The sequence below is a fragment of the Panthera pardus genome, unplaced genomic scaffold (genome assembly GCF_024362965.1).
Source record: "Panthera pardus isolate Hobbes unplaced genomic scaffold, ASM2436296v1 HiC_scaffold_8, whole genome shotgun sequence".
Lineage (NCBI taxonomy): Eukaryota > Metazoa > Chordata > Mammalia > Carnivora > Felidae > Panthera > Panthera pardus.
The window spans coordinates 58,466,179-58,486,414 of NW_026527013.1; the positions used below are offsets into that span (position 1 = coordinate 58,466,179).

The 20,236-nt window shown below is 50.0% G+C and overlaps 1 protein-coding gene across 5 annotated transcripts in view; it reads left to right on the top strand.

The window, feature by feature from the left end:
- Nucleotides 1–20,236, top strand: part of MGLL (monoglyceride lipase) — a 162,283-nt gene that overhangs the window by 115,162 nt on the left and 26,885 nt on the right. For all 5 annotated transcript variants that reach the window (XM_019430943.2, XM_019430941.2, XM_019430942.2 and 2 more), the window contains 2 exons: nt 13,106–13,242; nt 14,565–14,675. In XM_019430943.2, coding sequence (XP_019286488.2) covers nt 13,106–13,242; nt 14,565–14,675 — 248 coding nt within the window. The remainder of the gene's footprint in view (nt 1–13,105; nt 13,243–14,564; nt 14,676–20,236) is intronic.

The following is a 20,236-nucleotide window of genomic DNA, read 5'->3' on the forward strand; positions in this document are numbered from 1 at the left end:
CAGTCACCTCACTTTTGGGTGCATTGGGTATGGCCCGTGCGGTCACACAGATGCCACCTGCACCGGAGTCCACGTGAGTTAACCCAGTGCCTGGGTTATTTTATGAACCCTTGTTTGGGTCACATGTAGGTTCTGTGCTCCCTACCAAAGGTGGAGGAGAAAAAAATATATATGTGACTTGAGCTACGTGTTCTTCAGACCAAAAGGATATTTCCATAGGGTTCTTGCCTGGAAACCAAGTGGGTTTTCCACCTCCCCCATAACAAACAAAGGCCCGGCTCCCTGTGCACACAAGCATGTGAGAAAGCTCAGATTTCCACCCTTTGCTGGCAACAAAATTGTCCATTTGGAAAGCATTTTTGGTTCTATGGATGGAGACTCCCCAAAATAGTCCTATCTTTTGATCTAGAACTCCCATTTTGCCAAGTCAGTCCTAACAATTCTATAAATGTCTGTAAAAAGATGTTCATCTCATTGTTATTTATAACAGCAAAGATTGAGGGCAATCTCAGTGCCTCACCCTTGAGAATAGTTAAGTGAGTCTTGATTTTATCCCCCTGATGGGATATCATGCAGTCGGTAGACATCACAAGTACAAATTATGTAACAAGGGCACCTGGGTGGGTCAGCCAGTTGAGTGTCCAGCTCTCGATTTCAGCACGGGTCATGATCCCAGGGTCTTGGAATGGTGCCCCACATCGGGCTCCACACTGAATGTGGAGCCTGCTTAAGAGTCATTCTCTCTCTCTTCTCTCTCTCTATCTCTCCCTAAAATAAAACAAACAACAGCAACAACAACAATCCCCAAATTATGTAACAGTGGGTAGGGGGCTATTGATATAGTATGTATCAAATTACGAATCAACTCTAGGCTCCCAGTGCCTCACCAAGACCAGGCATACAGCAGGCATTTAGGCAACATTTATTTGGTTGCTTTTCTGTCTTCCTGCAGCAGCCCTGTTAGAGAAGGCCTGTCCATTAGCAGGAGTGACCTCCTCCCCACCCCACGCCCCAGCACATGCCCTTTGGGACCGGATGTGGGAACAGTGGGTGTTGACCGAACAAGGAGTCACATTACGCTCCGCTGTTCTTGCCAAAAGGTACAGCCGTGGCCACCTCCACCTAAACCTTCTGCCCTTCGTAAGGCACGCATCCTGGGTGTCCCAGCAGGAGGCTCAGGCCTGACCAAGGGCACTCGAGGGGCAGCTGGCCATAGGGAAGAGCATGAGTCTGTGGGTTGTTAAAAAGAGCCATTTAGGTATCATTCCACAGTTTGACGTTTTTCTTCCAATGACGTGTCTTAGAGGTCTTCCCAGGTCAGTTCACACAGTTCATGCTGGCAAGCCATTGAATTGAGAACAAACTTTTTTTTTTTTAACGTTTATTTATTATTGAGAGAGAGGGAGAGACAGAGGATGAGCATGGGAGGGGCAGAGAGAGAGGGAGACACAGAATCCAAAGCAGACTCCAGGCTCCGAGCTGTCAGCACAGAGCCCGACGCGGGGCTCGAACTCACAGACCGTGAGATCATGACCTGAGCTGAAGTCGGACGCTTAACCGACTGAGCCACCCAGGCGCCCCAAGACCAAACTTTACTGATAGTAATTTCTGGTCAGCGAGGGCAGGAGTGGGTGTTGTTTTTTGTTTGTTTGTTTGTTTTGTTTCTTATTTCTGCAGCTAATACTTAATGATCACTTCCTCTATGCCCAGCACTGACCTGAGGACTCTGTGCAGATTATCTCAGTCAATCTTACCAACAGTCCAAGTCAGGTAGGGTAATTATTGCCCCCTGCCTTGTAGCTGAAGGAAGTTGAACACACTGCATGACGCCTTACTATAACGAAGCCAGATTTGACCCGAGGAAGTCTAACCCCAGAGTCGTCCTACCTAACCCCATACTCCACGGCTACCTCAGTGCTTGTTGGGTTCTCCCCAGACATGGGGCTGGTGGCTACCATACGGGACAGTGCAGCCAGGTCTAGCACCATCCTGCAGTCACACTGCCCGGTGGCACAAAGACCTTGGTGCCCTGCAGCCGGGATGGCTGGGGAACACTCACTCCACAGGGCGCTGGGCTGGCAGCGGCAGGACCACGACCCATCCCTCCATGCTGGGAGATGAGCAGCGTACCCAGGTGGTAAGGGTGGGCAGAGAGGGCCAGAGGGCCGGTCTCTAACCTCTTCACAGGCAGGGCCAGCAGGGATCAGGGGCTCCAGCTAGCAGGACCCCTAGGATCCTGGCAGATGGCTTCTGCCAAAGGTCTCCCTCTGCCTGTCCATTACCCTGACAAGACTGAGTGGGTGGGAAAAGCCTGCGGCCGGATTCCAGGCCCCCAGCCTCCACCTCTTCACCGTTATCACGCGGGACTCCCACCCCTCATTAGGAGGTAGGGATTTGATTCAGGAAACAAGTCTTCCTAGGGTATGGCTTGCCCCTGCATCTGCTTGAGGAATCAATAGGAAAGATCTAAATCATCATTTCCAAACTTCTAGGAACCAAGGGCACTTCTGACGTTGGTCTCCCTTGCTGACATGTTAGTGCATAATTAATGCTAATTTAGAGGAGTGGCTGATTTCACTGTATCCTGTGCTGGAATTGACAACACCACACATGTTTCAGTGCAAAGAATGCAGAGGTGCCTAATAATGACAGTAAGCATTTATTGAGCACTTCCTGTGTGCCACATACCTTACACTCATGCCCTCCCTTAGCCCTCATGGCGCCCCATGGAGTGGGCTTTGTGAGTGCCCCTCCCTGGAGGTGAGGAAGCCGAGCCTTTGGAGGCAAGGTCACCTGCCCCACGTCACAGGGAGGCAGAGCTGACTCCAGCCCTCCGCCTTAACCCCAGTCTTCTACTGCCTGGCAGCCTCTGGCTTTTGCCTGTTTGTCTTTACGTTAGACGGTGATCCTGCAGGTTAGACTTGTTATCACGGGGCTCCTGGGGGGCTTAGTCAGTCGAGCATCCGATTCTTGATTTCAGCTCAGGTCATGATACCACGGTCATGAGCTCGAGCCCCGTGTCGGGCTCTGCGGTGACAGCACGGGGCTTGCTTGAGATCGTCTCTCTCTCCTTCTCCCTCTGCCCATCCCCTGCTTGCATGAGCACGCTCTCTCTCTTAAAAAATGTGTGTGTGTGTGTGTGTGTGTGTGTGTGTGTGTGTGTGTTTGCGTGTATACATATATGATCTCACGTCCTGGAGAAATGAATCTGCGCTTCTTTTAAGGCAATCCACTTCACTGTGCGCATTGCCCTTTGTTTTTTCAAAGTAGACTTTGGCCGAGTTTCAATAGAAGCTGAACTTGGGTTGCAGCATCGCTTTGTTTTTATCAAGCAACTGAAGAGCCCCACGTGGGAATTTCTGGAATCGGGTGGAGGACATGGCAGATTGAACTTCATGTTTTGGAAGAGGGGGAGAAAGGGTCTGTTATATGTTAAACCTGGGAATTTTTAGTTTGCAGGAAGTCGAGCTGAAAGGTAGTTTGATGCTTCGTCTCTAAGAAATCCACGGACCAGCTGTCCTTCATCTCTTTGGAGAGCTGGTTTGTGAATTTTCTCCTCTGAAACCGTATGTGGGGACAGGGGAATGTGCTGGCCTGTGCTGAAGACCTGTTACATGCCGGGCATGCTGTGCGATTTCACTGATTCCCCCAACAACTTTATGAGATGGGTACGTATCTTCCAGTTTTACACTCAGGCAAGAAACCGGACATAACCATCCTCTTCCAATGTGTGTCTCATTCCCTTGCTTTGTTATTTTACCCTTTTATCACCTAGGTGTAAGACTCTAAAAAGATACATTGTTGGCTTTTCCTTGGGTTTTTTTTTTTTTAATGTTTTTAGCTTTTATGTAAAATAGCTGAACTGCACACTTCCCCAGTCTTTCATGACTTGCTTTTTTCATTTTATATTTTGTTGCTAAGTTTTGACCATGGGGCTGCGTGTAAGCTTTAACTTACTGCTTTGACTGTAGAGTAGTCCCCTTTGCTACAAGATGTCCATCCTCTGGCTACAACCACAGGCTGCTGCACAGTCATATTCCTGTCTCCTGGGGCACGCACGTAGATTTCTCTTGGGTGTATTTATGCCTAGGGTAGAATTGTCGGGTTGTTAAGCATGAAATTTCCACCCTACAAGATGCCCAAATGTTTTCCAAAGTGATTGGACCGGTTTCTCCCTTTCCTGTAGCGTATATGAGCTGGTGCTTACATTAGACTCAGAAGTAGGGGTTTCAGGAGGGCCCTCTCCTTGCCCCTAACTGTGCCTGCTCCTCTCTGGTAGCTCATCCACAGCTCACACGCCCTCTGGGTTTTAGTAGCCGTGACTCCCACATCTGGCTCCTGCTGGTCCAGCCACAAGGTTCTCAAAGCCAGAGGCTCCACAGTGACCATCTGTCTTGTTGGTCTGAACCACACATCCTGCAAGGGCCCCGCCCACCTGGTGATGGCTGACCTCTTGTGGGGTGGCCAGGAATGCAGGGCCGATACCCTAATTGCAGTGGGAGCAAGGGTCCGTCCTCCTATCAGCCTGATGTCCCCAGGAACACCAAAGCCAGCTCTCTGGAGCCTAGGCTCTGAGTCAGCCCCACACCCCTCCCGTGGCTGCCTTGCCCACGGGAGGAAAACTCCCCAGGAACATCAGGAATGGTTGAAATCACCGGGCTGATGTGAATAAATGCAACAGCCTGCTAGATAGCTAATCGCCTTGGATCTCTCTGGGTGATGGGGAATTAGGCCAAGGCCAAGACCAAAGCTCTTTTCTTGTTAGTTTGTCTTTCCAGAGCTGGTTTTTCTGGCAGGCTGAGCAAATCCTGCGGGGCCACCTGTGTGGCCTGTGGGAAGGCAGCCACCTTGGAGGGTGGGGGGCACCTCCAGAGTGGCAGAGTTGAGAAACACGGAGAGCTCTCTGCTTGTGCAGAAACCCTCACACTGGGGATGGGAGCTGGGGCAGTCGAAGCCGTGGGCTCTGCCATAGACCCCCTCACCAGAGATGCCAGGGTGCTGCGTTCACACAGAAGGTGGCAAAGTTGGGAGCTGGGGCCCGTGACATCTCGTGGAAACCGTGTTATCATTCTAGACATGCCTCGGTGACATGCGCCTTTCAGAAGGCAGAGGGACTGATGCAGGAGAGCGTGGGTCTGATGCTGACACCTGTATCCACAGGCCCCCATTTTAAGTAACACCTGTATCTCTTCCCTTGATGGTAAAGGTACAGTGTGGCTTACCAGCTCTGCCACTCTGAGGCTTCACGAGGACTTCCTTCCCAGCTTCTGTGGGCCTCAGTCTCCCTGTCTGCAAGGAAAGCGGATGGTGCTGCCAGCCGGCCTCTGAGCCGAAGGCTGCCCTCCTCCATGTGGGTGGAGGTCAGGGCAACATATCTTTTATTGAGGAAAGTCTGTGGCTCACTGTGTCTTCAGTCCCCCTGACCCTGGGGGCGGCTCCACACCCCGACAACTCCCTCCCTCCACCCGGAGATGAATCTTTCCCTCCCAACTCCTGGCAGCTGGAGCCAAGGCGGCGTTGGGGTCCCTTATACCCAGGGGGACACAGATGTAGTCGGTGGACAAATCCTTGGACAGCATTTTTCATGATGGTCTTGTGGCAAAAGGGATCAAGTGAAGCCAATTTTTAAAGAAATGCACATGTCACTCTTCTTTGTGAAACTGTCCTCGGTGCCCCTCTCTGGGTAGATGCCGTACCTAGACTGTGGCCCCCGCCCCAAGGCAGCACACTTCCTTCCTCTCACCCAGGGTCCTTGTCCACTCTGTGCCCGGGGTGGGGGCGCACTCACCCTGCCCTTCCTGGACCCGGCTGTTCTTCCCGGGTGTCCTCGAGGACGGCCTGCACCAGACGGCATGTCCTCGAGGCAGCCCTGCACCAGGCAGGCTGCCGAACCTCCCAGAAACGTGCCTTCGTGTCTGTAAAGCTTGCAGGGGCACCTACAGAGTCTGCCCGTGGTAACACGTGTGAACACAGTTTGCTCATAGACACGAGGTGTTCGGCGAACGTCTGTTGCTGTTTTTCGTGGTTCAATTCAATTTAGATATCGGTCTCTGCCCAGCCTGGATGTTCCCACCGTGCCCCGCTCTCTAATATTTGTGAAGGCTCTCAAAGGATGCCTCCCAGCGCCCCTGTGTTTGCACGTGTGCAGGCGCTAAAGAGCTCAGCCGCTTGGGGAGTGTGAGCCCCCCCGAGTGAGCCAATCAGCCACTCCCAGGACTGGCCTCAGGTGTGAGCAGCTCCGGGCACCAGCTCAGAGGGAAGGTGCCAGCTGTGTGTTTTCACAACGGGTCCTTTATCCTGTCAGGAAGGGCTTTTCTTTTCATGCCATCAGCTTCCGAACCTTCTGCTTCCTGCCCAGGTTTTGCATGGAGCCGTGACAGTCACAGCACTGGATTTGGAGACTGGACCCCACGCTGGAGTCCTTGGCGGCCTCTAATGTGCTGGCGGGCCGAGCATGAGGGTGCTAGAAAATGGGGAGATGGATCCCTCGCTTGCAGAGTCGCAAGGATCAGATGGAATAAACTCTGGGGAAAGGGCTTTGTAAATTATGAACTGCTGTGCGAATGTCAGGTGCTGTTATTACCACTTTGTCAACACCTACACTCTCTTCCCTTCCTTAAGGCTGTGGGTTACCTTTTCTTCTATAACAAAATGACTACTGAGTAGAACTGGTCCCCTAAGAAAAGGGGAGTGGGGTGTTCATTTCTTTCTATTCTAACGTTAACAGGATGATCAGCTTTCTGGATCCTTCTCACGGATTTTTTTTTTTTTTTTTTTTTTTTTTGCACGTGGTAGGTAATAGCATGGAAAATAGAAGTATTTTGTATGAGACAAAGAGAGACTGGGATTATTTAATCATTCAACAAAGAATGACTGTTTACTTTTCATCAAAAACAGGGCTAGAGTTTTAAGGGTAACTAAGATTGGTTTTAATCAGGTGTGGTAAGTCACACAGACACAAAGGTGACTGTCATGAAGTAACAATTTATTATATTCAAGGGCACCTGGGTGGCTCAGTTGGCTAAGTGTCCAACTTCGGCTCAGGTCATGATCTTGTGGTTTGCAAATGTGAGCCCTGCATCGGGCTCTCTGCTGTCAGCATGGAGCCTGCTTCAGATCCTCTGTCCCCCTCTCTCTCTGCCCATTTCCCACATATTCTCTCTCTTTCGAAAATAAACAAAAAAAGAATTTATTATATTCATAGATCCCTAGAAACAGGAAACATGGCACCAGGCAGGGTCACCCAAAGAGGCACCAGGGTCATCAGGAGGGAGAGAGAGTGAGGGGAAAGTGGGGGCAGGAAACTTGACTGTGGTTTCTGGGGGAACAGGTGAGGCGGGAGAAGAGGCATAGAATCGACTGATTTGAATAATTTCAGCATGCTCTGGGGCTCAGGGCTGTCCCTAGTTATCTGGTACCTAGCCCTGGGGTGATTAGGGCAGGGGGTTAGTACCCTGGAGTGTAGGAGCCAAAGAGGCGGGGTCCTGGGGTGAGTGGGCTCTGGAAGGCTAGCTCACAGATGAGTTCTTTCCCATCTCTAGAAATTGGCTAGCCCTAGGAGGGACAGTCCCTCTAGGGCCAGCAGTAACCAGAGGCCTAAGTGTCAAAATACAGAATAAAAAACAAAGTACGTAGGGAAACCAGGCAAACAAGACAAAAATATGTTGGATGAAGGTCTGTGGTGCAGGGTTCTTTAAAAAGTGAGGGGCACCTGGGTGACTCAGTCGGTTAAGCGACTGGCTTTGGCTCAGGTCATGACCTCGCGGTTCGTGGGTTCAAGCCCCGTGTCGGGCTCTGTGCTGACAGCCCGGAGCCTGAAGCCTGCTTCGGATTCTGTGTCTCCCTCTCTCTCTCTGCCCCTCCCCCACTTGTGCTCGCTCGCTCTCTCTCACTCTCTCAAAAATAAATACATTTAAAAAAAGATACAAGGGAAAGAAGAATTTGAATTGCCCATGCAGACTAGTGCTCAGTTGGCTCAGTCTACTCGGTGGGAAGGGAAATGAATCACATCAACTGTAAGTGGAGTCATGGGGTTAAATCTCTTTGATGAGTGGCCATTATGGAAATACTGCCTACAATTCATGTGAAAGGCATTAATCAAGCACCTACCTTCCGTGGGGTCTGTGCACAGAGCCCTGGGGAATATGCAGATGAATAAAATAGGATCCCTGCTCACGAGGACAGCCTGGCAAATGTGGGGTCCATGCCTGCCGAATCTCCTCTTTCGTGCCTGTGGCAGACATCACTAATTACTCACAGCCCTCTTTTCTGCCCAGTCCAGCCAGACTCACCTTAGAATCCTCCAGAGCAGAGTGCAGTGGGGGGTCAGCCACTAATCAGGGCTTTTGTCACCCTGGCTCCAGGGGCCCTCAGTCCGTGGTGGGGGGATGCTGGAGGAGAGAAAGGGGGGAAAGTCTCATCAACCCATGTTTGATGGAGACCGGAAGTGCTTTGGGAGTGTGGAAGGGGAAAAAATCACACCTGCATCCAGGGGATTGCAGCAGACATCATGGAAGTGATAGGATTTGAGTCTGGTCTTGAAGGACTTGGCTCCTGGCCTGGTGCAAGAGTGAGGGCACTGTGGCAGAAGGGCTGTTCCATGAGAGGCACGAGGCAGGAAGTGGATGTGCTTTGAGGAACAGTGGGCAGGTGGTTGGCAGTGTGGCTTGGAATGTGCTTTTTGTGGAGGCAGAGGGACGAGTGGGAGCCTTTAGCAGAGGCCCTGAATGCTGGCCTGGAATGTGCAGACTGAGTTCTGAAAAGTGGGGAAAGTCTGGCCACTTCAAGATCAGAACAGTGCCCAGAAGACAAGGCAGGTTGGAGCCAGGAGAGCTTGAGGAGGGGGTGGGCAGTGAAAGGCAACAAGGGTCTCACCGCCTGCGAGGGATGTGGTTGTGCAAACAAGAAGACTGGTTCAGGAGGCTGTGCATCTGGAAGTCTGGAAGGATTCAGGGACCAGCTGGATGTAGGGATAGAATGAAAGTCAAAGACCACAGCTCTGTTTTGGCCTGAATGATTCAGAAAGATAATGGGGCCGTGAACCACCATGTGGAACCCAGGAGGGGAGCCCGTTTGAGAAGCAGTGTAGGGGCCATGTGACCGTCAGGAATCTTTAGGACCAGGGGATGGCAAGACAGATCTGCAGCTCTGGAAAGAGCCTGGAGCCAGAGACTGTGTAGCCAGGAGACATCTTCATTAGGAGGAGAGCCAGAGCACAGGAGCCACAGACATGAGCAAGGGCAAACCTGGGGCGTGACCAGGGCCTCCTGCACCTAATATGTAGAAAGGATGGGCAGATACTCTCATGTTTAATAATAGGGGCTAACTCACAAATAAGCAGGCTGGCGGAACTGAACAGAAATCCATAAATAGACTAGATTCAAGTAAAAAGGGAACTTTCATGTATGACAAGAATGAGCTCACCATGAGGTCATGAAGGACTTTTTCCTGAATTTTGTTAAGACAATTAAGACCCATCTGCATTTTGGAGCTTGATAGAGGGGAGCAGTTGTACAACATTGTGAGTATCGTTAATGCCACTGAACCGAACGCTTCAAAGTGATTAAGGTAAATTTCATGTTATGTACAACCACAAAAAAAGAAATGAAACCGTAAAGTCACAACATATGACTGAAATGAAACCGTAAAAGAACTTACAACATGTGACTGACCTCCCTTAGAACCCTGAGGTGGAGAAAGCCTTTACAACCAAGAATCAAAACTCAGAAGCCATGAAAAGAAAGGATTGATCGTTTGACTATTTAAAAATAAAACTCTTCTGGGGCACCTGGGTGGCTCAGGTTAAGCGTCCGACTTCAGCTCAGGTCATGATCTCACAGTTGGGGAGTTCAAGCCCCACATGGGGCTCTGTGCTGACAGCTCAGAACCTGGAGCCTGCTTCAGATTCTGTGTCTCCCTCTTTCTCTCTGCCCCTCCCCCGTTCATGCTCTGTCTCTCTCAAAAATAAATAAACATTAAAAAAATTAAAAGATAATAAAACAAAAAAAATTAAACTTTCTGCACAGCCACACACAGCATAAACAAAATCAAAGTACGAATGAATAACTAGCATATAGAAAACTCTTAAGTACCGAGATGAAATGTAAGACCCTAACAGAAAAAATAAGCAAAGACATGAATTCTCAGTTCATCACAAAAGAAATACAACTTGTTCCTGAGGATATGTTCTATCTACCCTTTCTCTCTTATCTTACTGGTAAAAATCCAGACTCGCTTTGTTGGCAAGGCTGAGAGAGACCAGCCTTCTCCCATCTCTGGCCGATCGAGGAAAGACAGCACGTCCCACGTGGAGGGAGATTTGGCAAAAACTACCAAAGTGACACACACACGTCCTTTTCAACCTGGCAACCCCGTGTCTAGACTTACACCCTGAAGGCGCGTCTTCCCCATCATGACATCCCCGGGTTATTCATTACAGTCAACTGTGTAATCAACAAGAGATTGGCTTTACACAAATAGTTTGCAATAAGAGACTGTCTGAAGAAACTTTCATTCACTCACAGAAGGAGTACCACGTAGCAGGAAAACAGAATGGAAAAGAGTTCTGTGGCCTGGTTGTGGTGCGGAATAATCTCCAGAATATGCTAAAAGTAGGGGGGGGGGAGTTGTTGTAGAGTCACGTGTGGCGTGCTACCTTTAATGTAGGAAAGGAGGGAAAATAAGAATAGAAAGATAGATAGATAGATAGATAGATAGATAGATAGATAGATAGATAGAAGGTGCCTAGGTCACTCAATCGATTGAGCACCCGACTTTTGATCTTAGCTTAGGTCTTGATCTCAGGGTTGTGAGTTCAAGCCCCACCTTGGGCTCCAGGCTGGATGTGAACACTACTTAAAAAAAAAAAAAAGATCAGGGCACCTGGGTGGCTCAGTCAGTTGAGCATCTGACTTCAGCTCAGGTCATGATCTCATGGTTTGTGAGTTCAAACCCCACCTCAGACTCGCTGCTCTCAGCACAGAGCCCGCTTCAGATCCTCTGTCCTCTCTCTGACCCTCCCCTGCTTGCGCACTCTCTCAAAAATATATAAAACATTTAAAAAACGTATCTTAAAAAAGAGAGACGAATTTCATATTTCTGCAAAAAAGAAACGCTTTGAGGAAAAACCAGAAAATGACTAGAGTGGTGAACCATAGGGAACAAGAGGGAAAGCTTGAATAGATAGGCATAGAAGCAAGACATAGCTGGCTGAATCTTTTTATAAATTTCTAACTGTTGTAGCAGGTCAATGCGTACATATTCGGAAAAGAAAATTAAATTGAAAAGCAAAACTTAGAGCTGGAATCGAATTTATTTTGAAATTAATGAATCTAATTGTGTATCAAATTAGAAGCACACAGAGAAAATAATTATGACACATTTGAATAACTTGAACTTGAAAAATAAGACTCTGGCCATATCATTACTGAACTATATTCTAAGGACCGCAGGGTGGGGTTGGGGGGTGGGGGAGGGGAACGGGGGATTGTTGTTTAATGGGTGTATCAGTCGGCTCGGCTGCCATGACAAAGCACCAGAATAAGCGGCTTAAACAGCAAACATTTATTCTCTCACAGCTCTGGAGGCCTGAAGCCCAAGACTGAGATGTGGGCAGGGCTGGTTTCTTCTGAGGCCTCTCTCCTTGGCTCGCACATGGCCGTCTTCTCCCCATGTTCTCACATGGTCTCTCCCCTGTGCACGTGCTCTTGATGTCCCCGTGTCCAATTCTCCTCTGCCTTCAAGGACACCGGTCAGATAGGGTTAAGACCCACCGTAATGGCCTCTTTTAATGAGATCCGCCCTTTGAAGGCCCTGCCTCCAAATACAGTCACATTGTGAGCTGCGGGGGTTTAGGAGTTCAACACCAGAATTTTGGAGGGACATAATTCAGCCCATAACCACGAGTGTGGGGTTTTGGTTTGGGACGTTCTGGAGCTGGACGGTGGTGATAGCAGCACAAGACTGTGAATGTACTCAATACCAGTGAACCGTATGCTAAAAAAAAGTTAAGATGGTACATTTTGTGTTATGTATATTTTACACCATAAAAAAATAAAAATGAATATAAGAAGGGAGAAAAAATTCTCAGAGGGGCAAGAGAGTAGAGGGTGCCACTGAGCAGGTGACAGAGCTGGTGTGCAGCAACCCCGCATGCCTGCCCCCGGCGGTGGGGCCAGGACACCAGGGCCAGGGATTCATGGAAGTAAGTCCTTACCCTTTCCATCTGTGAAATGGGTGCTGCTATCATTATTACCATGACAGGTGCCTTGCAGAAGTGGCAGGAAGGGTTTGGGCAGATACCCTGGCTGTGTGGCCCCTGTTCTTTTTTGTGATTTTCAAATACTTGCATCAGTGGCTTTCAGCCTGAATAAGGAAGCCGTGGCAGCGAGCAAGCTGTTTCTATAGCGACTGATGTCCTTCAGAGAGGGAAAACGTGGAGAGACCCTAAGAAAAGAACAAGGGGGAACGAACAGCCCAGAAACGTGGCAGATAATAAAACCCAGGAGGAATGCACTGTGACCTAGTTTTCCTGCGGTTTCGTCGAGATTTCTGGCAAGTGCACCTGACTATTTCATCCTAACGCATATCTGTCATGTTAGCGTCACTGAAAGCTGTAAAGTGAGGTGACAGGATGCAACACTTTACCTGGTGAAAGGCTAACACTGAAACACAACTGTGAGGATTAAGAAAGTGGGAAAACCCCAGAAAATTCCAAGCCCCATCAATCTTAGTCCCGGCCACTTGGTGGAAGATCGGGCCTGGTGAGACTTGGTACACCTGTCCTTTTCTTTTTTCCTTGGAAACAAGGAAAGCGTCCTGGCCGCACGGGCCGGCTTTGTGCACTGGCTCGTCACTTCCTGGTCGTGTGATCTTGGGCAGGTTCCTTAACCATTCTGTGCTTCAACTTGCTAAGCTGTAAAATGGGGAGAGGATTCCCACGTCAGACAGCGGTTGCAAAGAAAGGATTCAAGGGACGGGGGCAGGGGGTGACCCCATTCAGGTCCTCGGTAAAGAGCGGCTGGTAACTCCTGTGGGGAAGTCACGGAGCTTGGGCTTTGTCAGCCTCCCGGTAACTGTGGTTCTCTCGTCTCCCTTTCCCTTCCAGTTGGCCATGGACAGAGCGAAGGGGAGAGGATGGTAGTGTCCGACTTCCACGTTTTCATCAGGGATGTGCTACAGCACGTGGATATCATGCAGAAAGACTACCCGGGGCTTCCTGTGTTCCTGCTGGGCCACTCCATGGTAAGGAGAGCACAGGAAGACCCGGCCCAGGTCAAGCTGGATCCCCAGCCTGGGGTGTGAGGTGTGATAACCCAGTGATGGGGAAGAGGCAGCCCCACCTCCCCACCCCGGGTGCTCTCTGCCTTGCCGGCACGTCTGCCTCTGCATGCCCTGCACTTGGAGTTCCCGGGAAATTTAGTGCTTAGGACGGACCAGGGCAGAATCCTGGAGACAGCCCCAGACAGAGCTGTCAGGGGCCCCTTCCTTCCCATCAGGGCCCAGGGCTCCAGGAGGCTGCCTGCCAGTCCTCACTGAGGACCTCTGGTGTGGGACCTCTCAGGAAACCAGTGTTTCTTCTGAGCTCTGTTGGCCCCTCAGTGCCATTTCACAGGGAGGCCCCCCAAGGGCCCTTCTCCCCACAGACCCACTTCTCAGAACGGGGCTGCCTCGTGGGTCAGTGAGAAGCACAGGGGAAGCTCCCTGACCCCGTGTTCCTGCCCCAGCTTGTACAGCACAGATGGGAACTAGGGACATAGTCTCCCCAGGGAGACAGTTCCTTAAAAGTCACCCAGACTCCTTTTAATCTTTCAAATGTGTAAAATCCTCTAAGAATCAACCATGTGTCATCTTTAAATCCGTGGTCCTCAAATTGGTGGCCCCAAGGGCACAACCTGACACGTTGGCTGGCAGAGAACTCTGAACTGATCCAATTTGGATGTGGGGTAGAGCGGGGGACTTTTCACTCTGCGGCAGGGATGCTGCCCCTTCATCACAGCCTGTCTTGCTTCTGACGTTTGTTACCTACCTGGGTTCTATAAGCATTTGCAACTTCAGCTCTTGGTTCCAGTTACCCTCAGCATCAGCAAACAACCAAGACCTCATGATTTCAGCACCATTCGTGTTCACTAAGTATTTTTCTTGGAACCTAATCTAAATTTCTGGGACCTTTACTGAACCAGGAAGAGAGGGGAAAAAAAAAAAAAGTATCGTGATCTCTTCTTCTAATCAGATCACAAAAACACAGATCTCATATTAAGCCTGACGGAATGGCTGAATTGGGGGTCTGCCAGCTTTTGGCTTGAAACGAAGTAGGAATGTGTTATTTAACTTGCAGCCCACAAGCAGGAACCTTATTTATATCTCTCTGAAATGTTTGCTCTTGGAAAACCCAGAGAAAAAAACATGTGTAATAAAATAATTGCAGATCCAGTTTATCCAACATTCCATGGTGTCTATTCCAAGGTAGACCTCGTCAGGGCTCCGGGCCAGGACTTAGCTCAGGATGGTGCTCCTTAGAGACATGTGTGCTGGTGAAAGCAGCCTCCGTGCATTTTCCTTTGCAGGGAGGTGCCATCACCATCCTTACGGCCGCAGAGAGACCGGGCCTCTTCTCCGGCATGGTCCTCATTTCGCCTTTGGTTCTTGCCAGTCCTGAGTCTGCAACAACTTTCAAGGTAAATGGATTTCCAGTTCTGTGCCAGTCCTGCACTTCTGGGGACCCGGAGCGTCCACTGATTAGCTAGAGTCTGGGGAGAAGGGCTGAAGTCCGTTCTTGGATGTCACGCACTACGGGGTGAAGGTGGGGACACATATCAAACGCTGTTGCCACTGGGGTTCTGGATTTTCTAAAGTCAGGTGTGGTTTTTTTCCAAGAGACAAAATTTGAAAAATGAGTTCCTGTTTGCGCATATTTTACTGGTGAGAGTTAAAAAGAGAAAAGGGGACACACGTGTTAGGAATCCAGCCAAATAACCTTTGTTAACAAGTCAAGTGCCAGGCTCAAGCTGATTTTCACTGAATATTTACCAACTTCAACCAAAAGTGCACGGTGAGTGGACTTGCAGGCAATTTGGAATTGTAACATAGAGGTGTATTCACTGTGGCTCTGCTCCAGCCCAGAGCATCTTTCCCTCTGACTCTAATGATTCATTGCTTTGTTTCATCCATCACTTTGTTTTTCTGGTCATACTGTTACACAGTGGTACACAGGTATATGTTCTTGGATTCTGGGGCTTTGACCTACTGTGACGAGGCAAGTGAGCTGACAAATACAGGTGACCCTTGAACAACGGGAATGAACTACGTGGGCCCACTTACACAGAGATGTTTTTTCGATAAACATAACACTGTACTGTTAATATATTTTACCTTCCTTACGACTTTCTTACCAACATTATTTCTCTAGCTTACTTTATTGTAAGGATATAGCATGTAATACATAGAACATACAAGATATGTGTTAATCAACTGTTTACGTTATTGGTGAGGCTTCCCGTCAACATTAGGCTATTAGTAGTTAAGTTTTGGGCAAGTCAAAGTTACACACAATTTTAAACTGGACGGGGGGTGCGGCGCCCCCAGCCCTCGAATTGTTCAAGGGTCAACTGTACCACCTAGAGGTAGAACAGGTGTTTTCTCTCCCTGAGAAAAGAGATGAAACCATTGTCTCAGCAGGACTGCTTGTTGGGAAGCTGGGGTGGGAATGTTATGGACCCACCTTTTGGGGGTTTAAGGAGAGCATAACTGAATGAGAGTGGAGAACCCAATCCTGTGGGTCCCAAGGAAAGGGTTGATCTCAGGTCAGCGCCCGGTGGGGCTGCTGCCTCCTGAGCCAGTTGTCGGACTCTCAAAGGGCTTGAAGGGAGGGGTGAGGGGTCACGAGGCCATGGGGGACTGGGCAGCCATCAGCCCACAGCTTAACCCTACTTTCCCTGGCCTCACAGTCAAATGACAGCAGGGCCATTTAAATAATCGCCTTAGCTCTGATGCCTGCAATATTCTCCTGAGGACCCAGGCCAGGGAGCACAGTACAGGGAATGAAACCTTATAAAAATGTTTTCAAAGTGTTGCCTCCAGCCCACAGCCAGAGATGGGTTGGGAGGTCCCGTGTACAGGCTTTTGGTTAGATACAGAAAAACGTCACCAATATGAAATGGGGACAGGCTAAGCAAGAGAGAAACCTGAAACTATCTGATAGTTTAACCAGAGAACAATGATTTACTCAATTTGCTGAAGAATAGAATTTTACTCCATTGTAAGGAAATCGCCACCCACTTACTGAAGTCAACTATGGTGAGTAAATTTCAGTGCTGTGTGAGAGGACAGCAGTGGAGGCAGAAGCCACCCCGGCGTGGAAAGAAATAAAGGTAATTCACAGAACCACAGGGAACGAACGCACAGATGGGCTACTTCCCGGTCATTTCAACACGCAAGAGGAGGCATGACCTCCTGGACAGCTCCTGCCAGGATTGTAACTCGAGGCCAAATCGCTCAAGGGTCCTTGTCCAAGTAGAATAAGCAAGATCAGGATCACAGAGGAGCTGCATCCACGTGGTGTGATCCAGGAAGATTTACTCAGTTCACTGAGTGTCAAACATGTGCTGTCCTGTGCTGTCCCAGGCGCTAGGGAGAGGTCGCGACCTTGTTCTGTGAACAGGGAACACTGAGGCTGGTGCAGGGTGAGTGACTCCCCAGGATCACACAGCTTGTGTGATTGATTTGAATCCGGGGTTGTCCATTCTCCATCTAGGATGTTTCCCCACGGAAGAAAATAGGCGTGTTCTGCCGTGGATGTTTTCCCTTAGAGACATGCTGGAGAGCGTGGGGCTTTCTGGATACAGTGCACAAGGGGGTCATGGTAGCAGGGCCCGGAGGTGGGCCACAAGGCTTCCTCTCGGAGTCACTGGCGGAGGTGGAACTTCTGGGCGAGGCCACCGCCGTGACCTCTCCGAGCCCTGTGCTAATAGATCACCTTGTCACATCAGGAGCCAGCCATCCCTGGGGGGTGCTGGTCTCCTCTTATTAACCGAGACAAATTGGATTTCTTGTTGCCCCCAGACCTAAGGACACATCCTCCCCACCATGAAATCTGTTGCTGCCCCTGGGTCTTGGGCAATTTTGGCTGACGGATTCTGTGATTCATTTGCCTACCCGCCCCCAGATGACTTGATTACCCCGCACACATCTAGTCTTGTCTGACAACCTTCCTGAAAGAGTTTAGGAGAATCTCTGTTTAAAATTTAAACATCGTTAGAATATCACATTCATATACTTCAAACTTTGAAAGATGAGGCTATGCAGCAAGCAGTCTCCCGGCCCAGGGGAGGCAGACAGCCCGAGTGTCCACCTCTGCCCACACACCCTCCATTCGTTCCTGTGTTTCACACAGATGAGAATACACCTCTCTGTGCTTTCTGTTGGCTTTGTTCTTTTGGTTTGCTTTTTTGTTTTTGTGGGTTTGGCTTTAATTTGGTTGTTTTACTTAGCGATACCTGTGTGGCTCCTTCCCCATCAGGTTTAAGGAGAAGAGCTCGGGATAGGTCCTGGGTTGGGTGAGGTCTGTGTGTTCTAACAAGTTCTCAGACACCACCCCCACCTGAGAAAACTGAGGCAGAGGAGCGGGCTTCCCAGGGCCAAGTCCTGGCCTCATGCCTCCTCTCCCAGAGCTCAGCCCGTGGACTGTTCCAAGGATTTATTTGATGGCACCAAACTCCTGCTGGAGAGATTCGCAAAAGCATCAAAGCAGGCAGCATGAGGCATCTGAGTCTTTGAGTATAGACAGGCATGTGGAAGATGACAGCCCCACCCCCTGGAATGTAAGAGCACTAGATCCCCCTGCCAGATACCCCCCCACACACACACCAGACCCTGCACACATCTGGGTCTTACCTCTGTGTTCCCTTTTCAACAAGCTGGGGTATATTTGGCCTGGAGAACAGACAAGGAGGACAGAGGCTTCTGACCCCCAAACACTGTCTGTGTTTAGAATGTGGTTGCATAAGGGAAGTAACAGCGGGAGAAATTTGGACACAACATCCAGTGTATCAGAATGAGTCTCGGCTGCTTATGAGGCCATTTCATGGGGACGGGCTCCATATCCCAGACCCTGGGGGCATTAGGGCTGGAGTCGTTCCTGGGTATGGAGGTGAAACCCTTGACTGCCCAGCTAGTAGGGTGTGTGAGCTAGAGTTGGACGTCCTCACTTGGCCTTGCCCTGGGATAGCAGGCAGCAACGTGGGACAGATCACAGAGCCATTCCCTTCTCTGGGAGCGGGGGACACCCCAAATCCCCCTGGGCAGTGCCTAGGGTCAGGACAGGGGCTCAGCCTGCCAGGAGGGTAATCTTGTAAATGATCTTCTCTGCTTCTTGCCTGGACGCTGTCCCTTGGGGTCCAGGGTCAGGGATGCAAGAACCAGTCCAATGCTTCCAGATGCTTCTACTCCCTGTCAGCCAGGGCACCTGGCCAAGTAGAGAGAAGAGGGCCGCTATGAACCTTGCACATGGTGCATGATTCGTATTGTCTCATTTCCTTTCCGTCACCACCCAGTAAGGAGAGAAAACCATTCCCAATTTACAGACAAGGAAACGAGGCCAATTGTCTTGCTCAAGGTCAGCTTGTGCCCCAGCTCAGGCCAGAGAGCAAAGCAGGATGCTCCCTTTACCCCGAAACATGCCTAAGGTCAGCTTCCCTTGACTTTAGCCCAGTTCTCATCTGTTTTTAGTCACTAGGCTCCAAAAGGCCCTTGGGGGAGTGGAGGGACTGGGGATGGAGGGAAAAAGGGCAGGAGCATGGGAAATCGCCACTCTTTCAAGCATATTTAAAGTTAGATCCAGGGACCAGGACTTAAACTGTGGTCATGAACTGGCCCATGAATCTGGCAGCTACGAGGCACCTTGGGGAGTTGTTACCTCTCTCCTGTAGGTACCTGCGCCTGTCGTAGCTGGGGTTCAGACTTCTAAAATATTTTTTTAATGTTTATTTATTTTTGAGACAGAGAGAGACAGAGCATGAACAGGGGAGGGTCAGAGAGAGAGGGAAACACAGCATCTGAAACAGGCTCCAGGCTCTAAACTGTCAGCACAGAGCCTGCTGCGGGGCTCGAACTCACGGACCAAGAGATCATGACCTGAGCCAAAGTTGGATGCTTAACCGACTGAGCCATGGGGTTCAGACGTCTAAACACTTGGCATTCAAGGAATGAGTCATCTCCCCCCTGCCCCACATCTCTGGGGAGCCCCTGCTATGTGTCAGGCATTGGGCATTCAGCAGTGAACAGGTACTCGATCCTCCCCAGCTTGGCCTGCAGAAAAGGCACGGGACACTTTCTAGTCTTGGCGGGTCTGACGGTGCACTCCCTCCACCAAGAAATTCTGGGCCGACCCTTGCATGGGTGTCACCCTCACAAAAGACCTGGAGTTTTGGCCCCTTTTGCACAGGTCAACCTGCTGGAGCCACTTCAGAAGATAGTGATTACAATTCCCTCCCTCATGTCAAGTCTTTCACGGGCAGAAGCTTAAAAATGATCTTAGGGAGCCATTAAATCCTTTTGGATCAATAAAGGCATTTGTGCAAATCACTACTATTTAAAGTGATGGGCACTGCACTTAATCCAGGAATGCCCCAAGGGCATGTCAAGGCCCGGTGACACACTCTGGTCCTTCACTCATCAGGAGATGGGCCTCACTTCTGGGAGAGTTGTCCTTTTTTGTGGGTGCACTAACTTGGGGTTCTGGCCGTGACCGTGATGCCTGTGGCAAAGCTGCCGGTCACATACTTTTCCCGAAGTCTTCATTCTGAACAGCATCAGTAAGTGCTCTCTCTTTAGTCAACCAGCAAGGATTTGCTGAGCTTCTCCTGGGGCCAGAAAGCAGTGGGGCAGTTAGAGTTGAGCCCTGTGGGAACCAGGTTTTGGGTAACCCCCACAGCAGCCCTTAGAACTTTGTTTCATTGTCCCCATTTGAGAAATGGAGAAGCTGAGGACCACAGACTTTCTTGGTGATTCAGAACCAGAGTTCGAATCCAAATTTGCCTGGCTTCCAGTCTCCTGTTTCCAGGGCTGGGGTCTGGTAACTTTGTGCCCATTATCTGTAGGTCCCGCCCCCCCCCCCCCCCCAGTTATCCTCCAGTGATGAGACTTGGGGTCCCTGCTAAACCAGCACCACTGGGGGCTCTAAGGTGGCACAAACCCGATTTCACCTGCGAGGGTCATTTTGTGGCGGGGAGCGGGGGGGGGT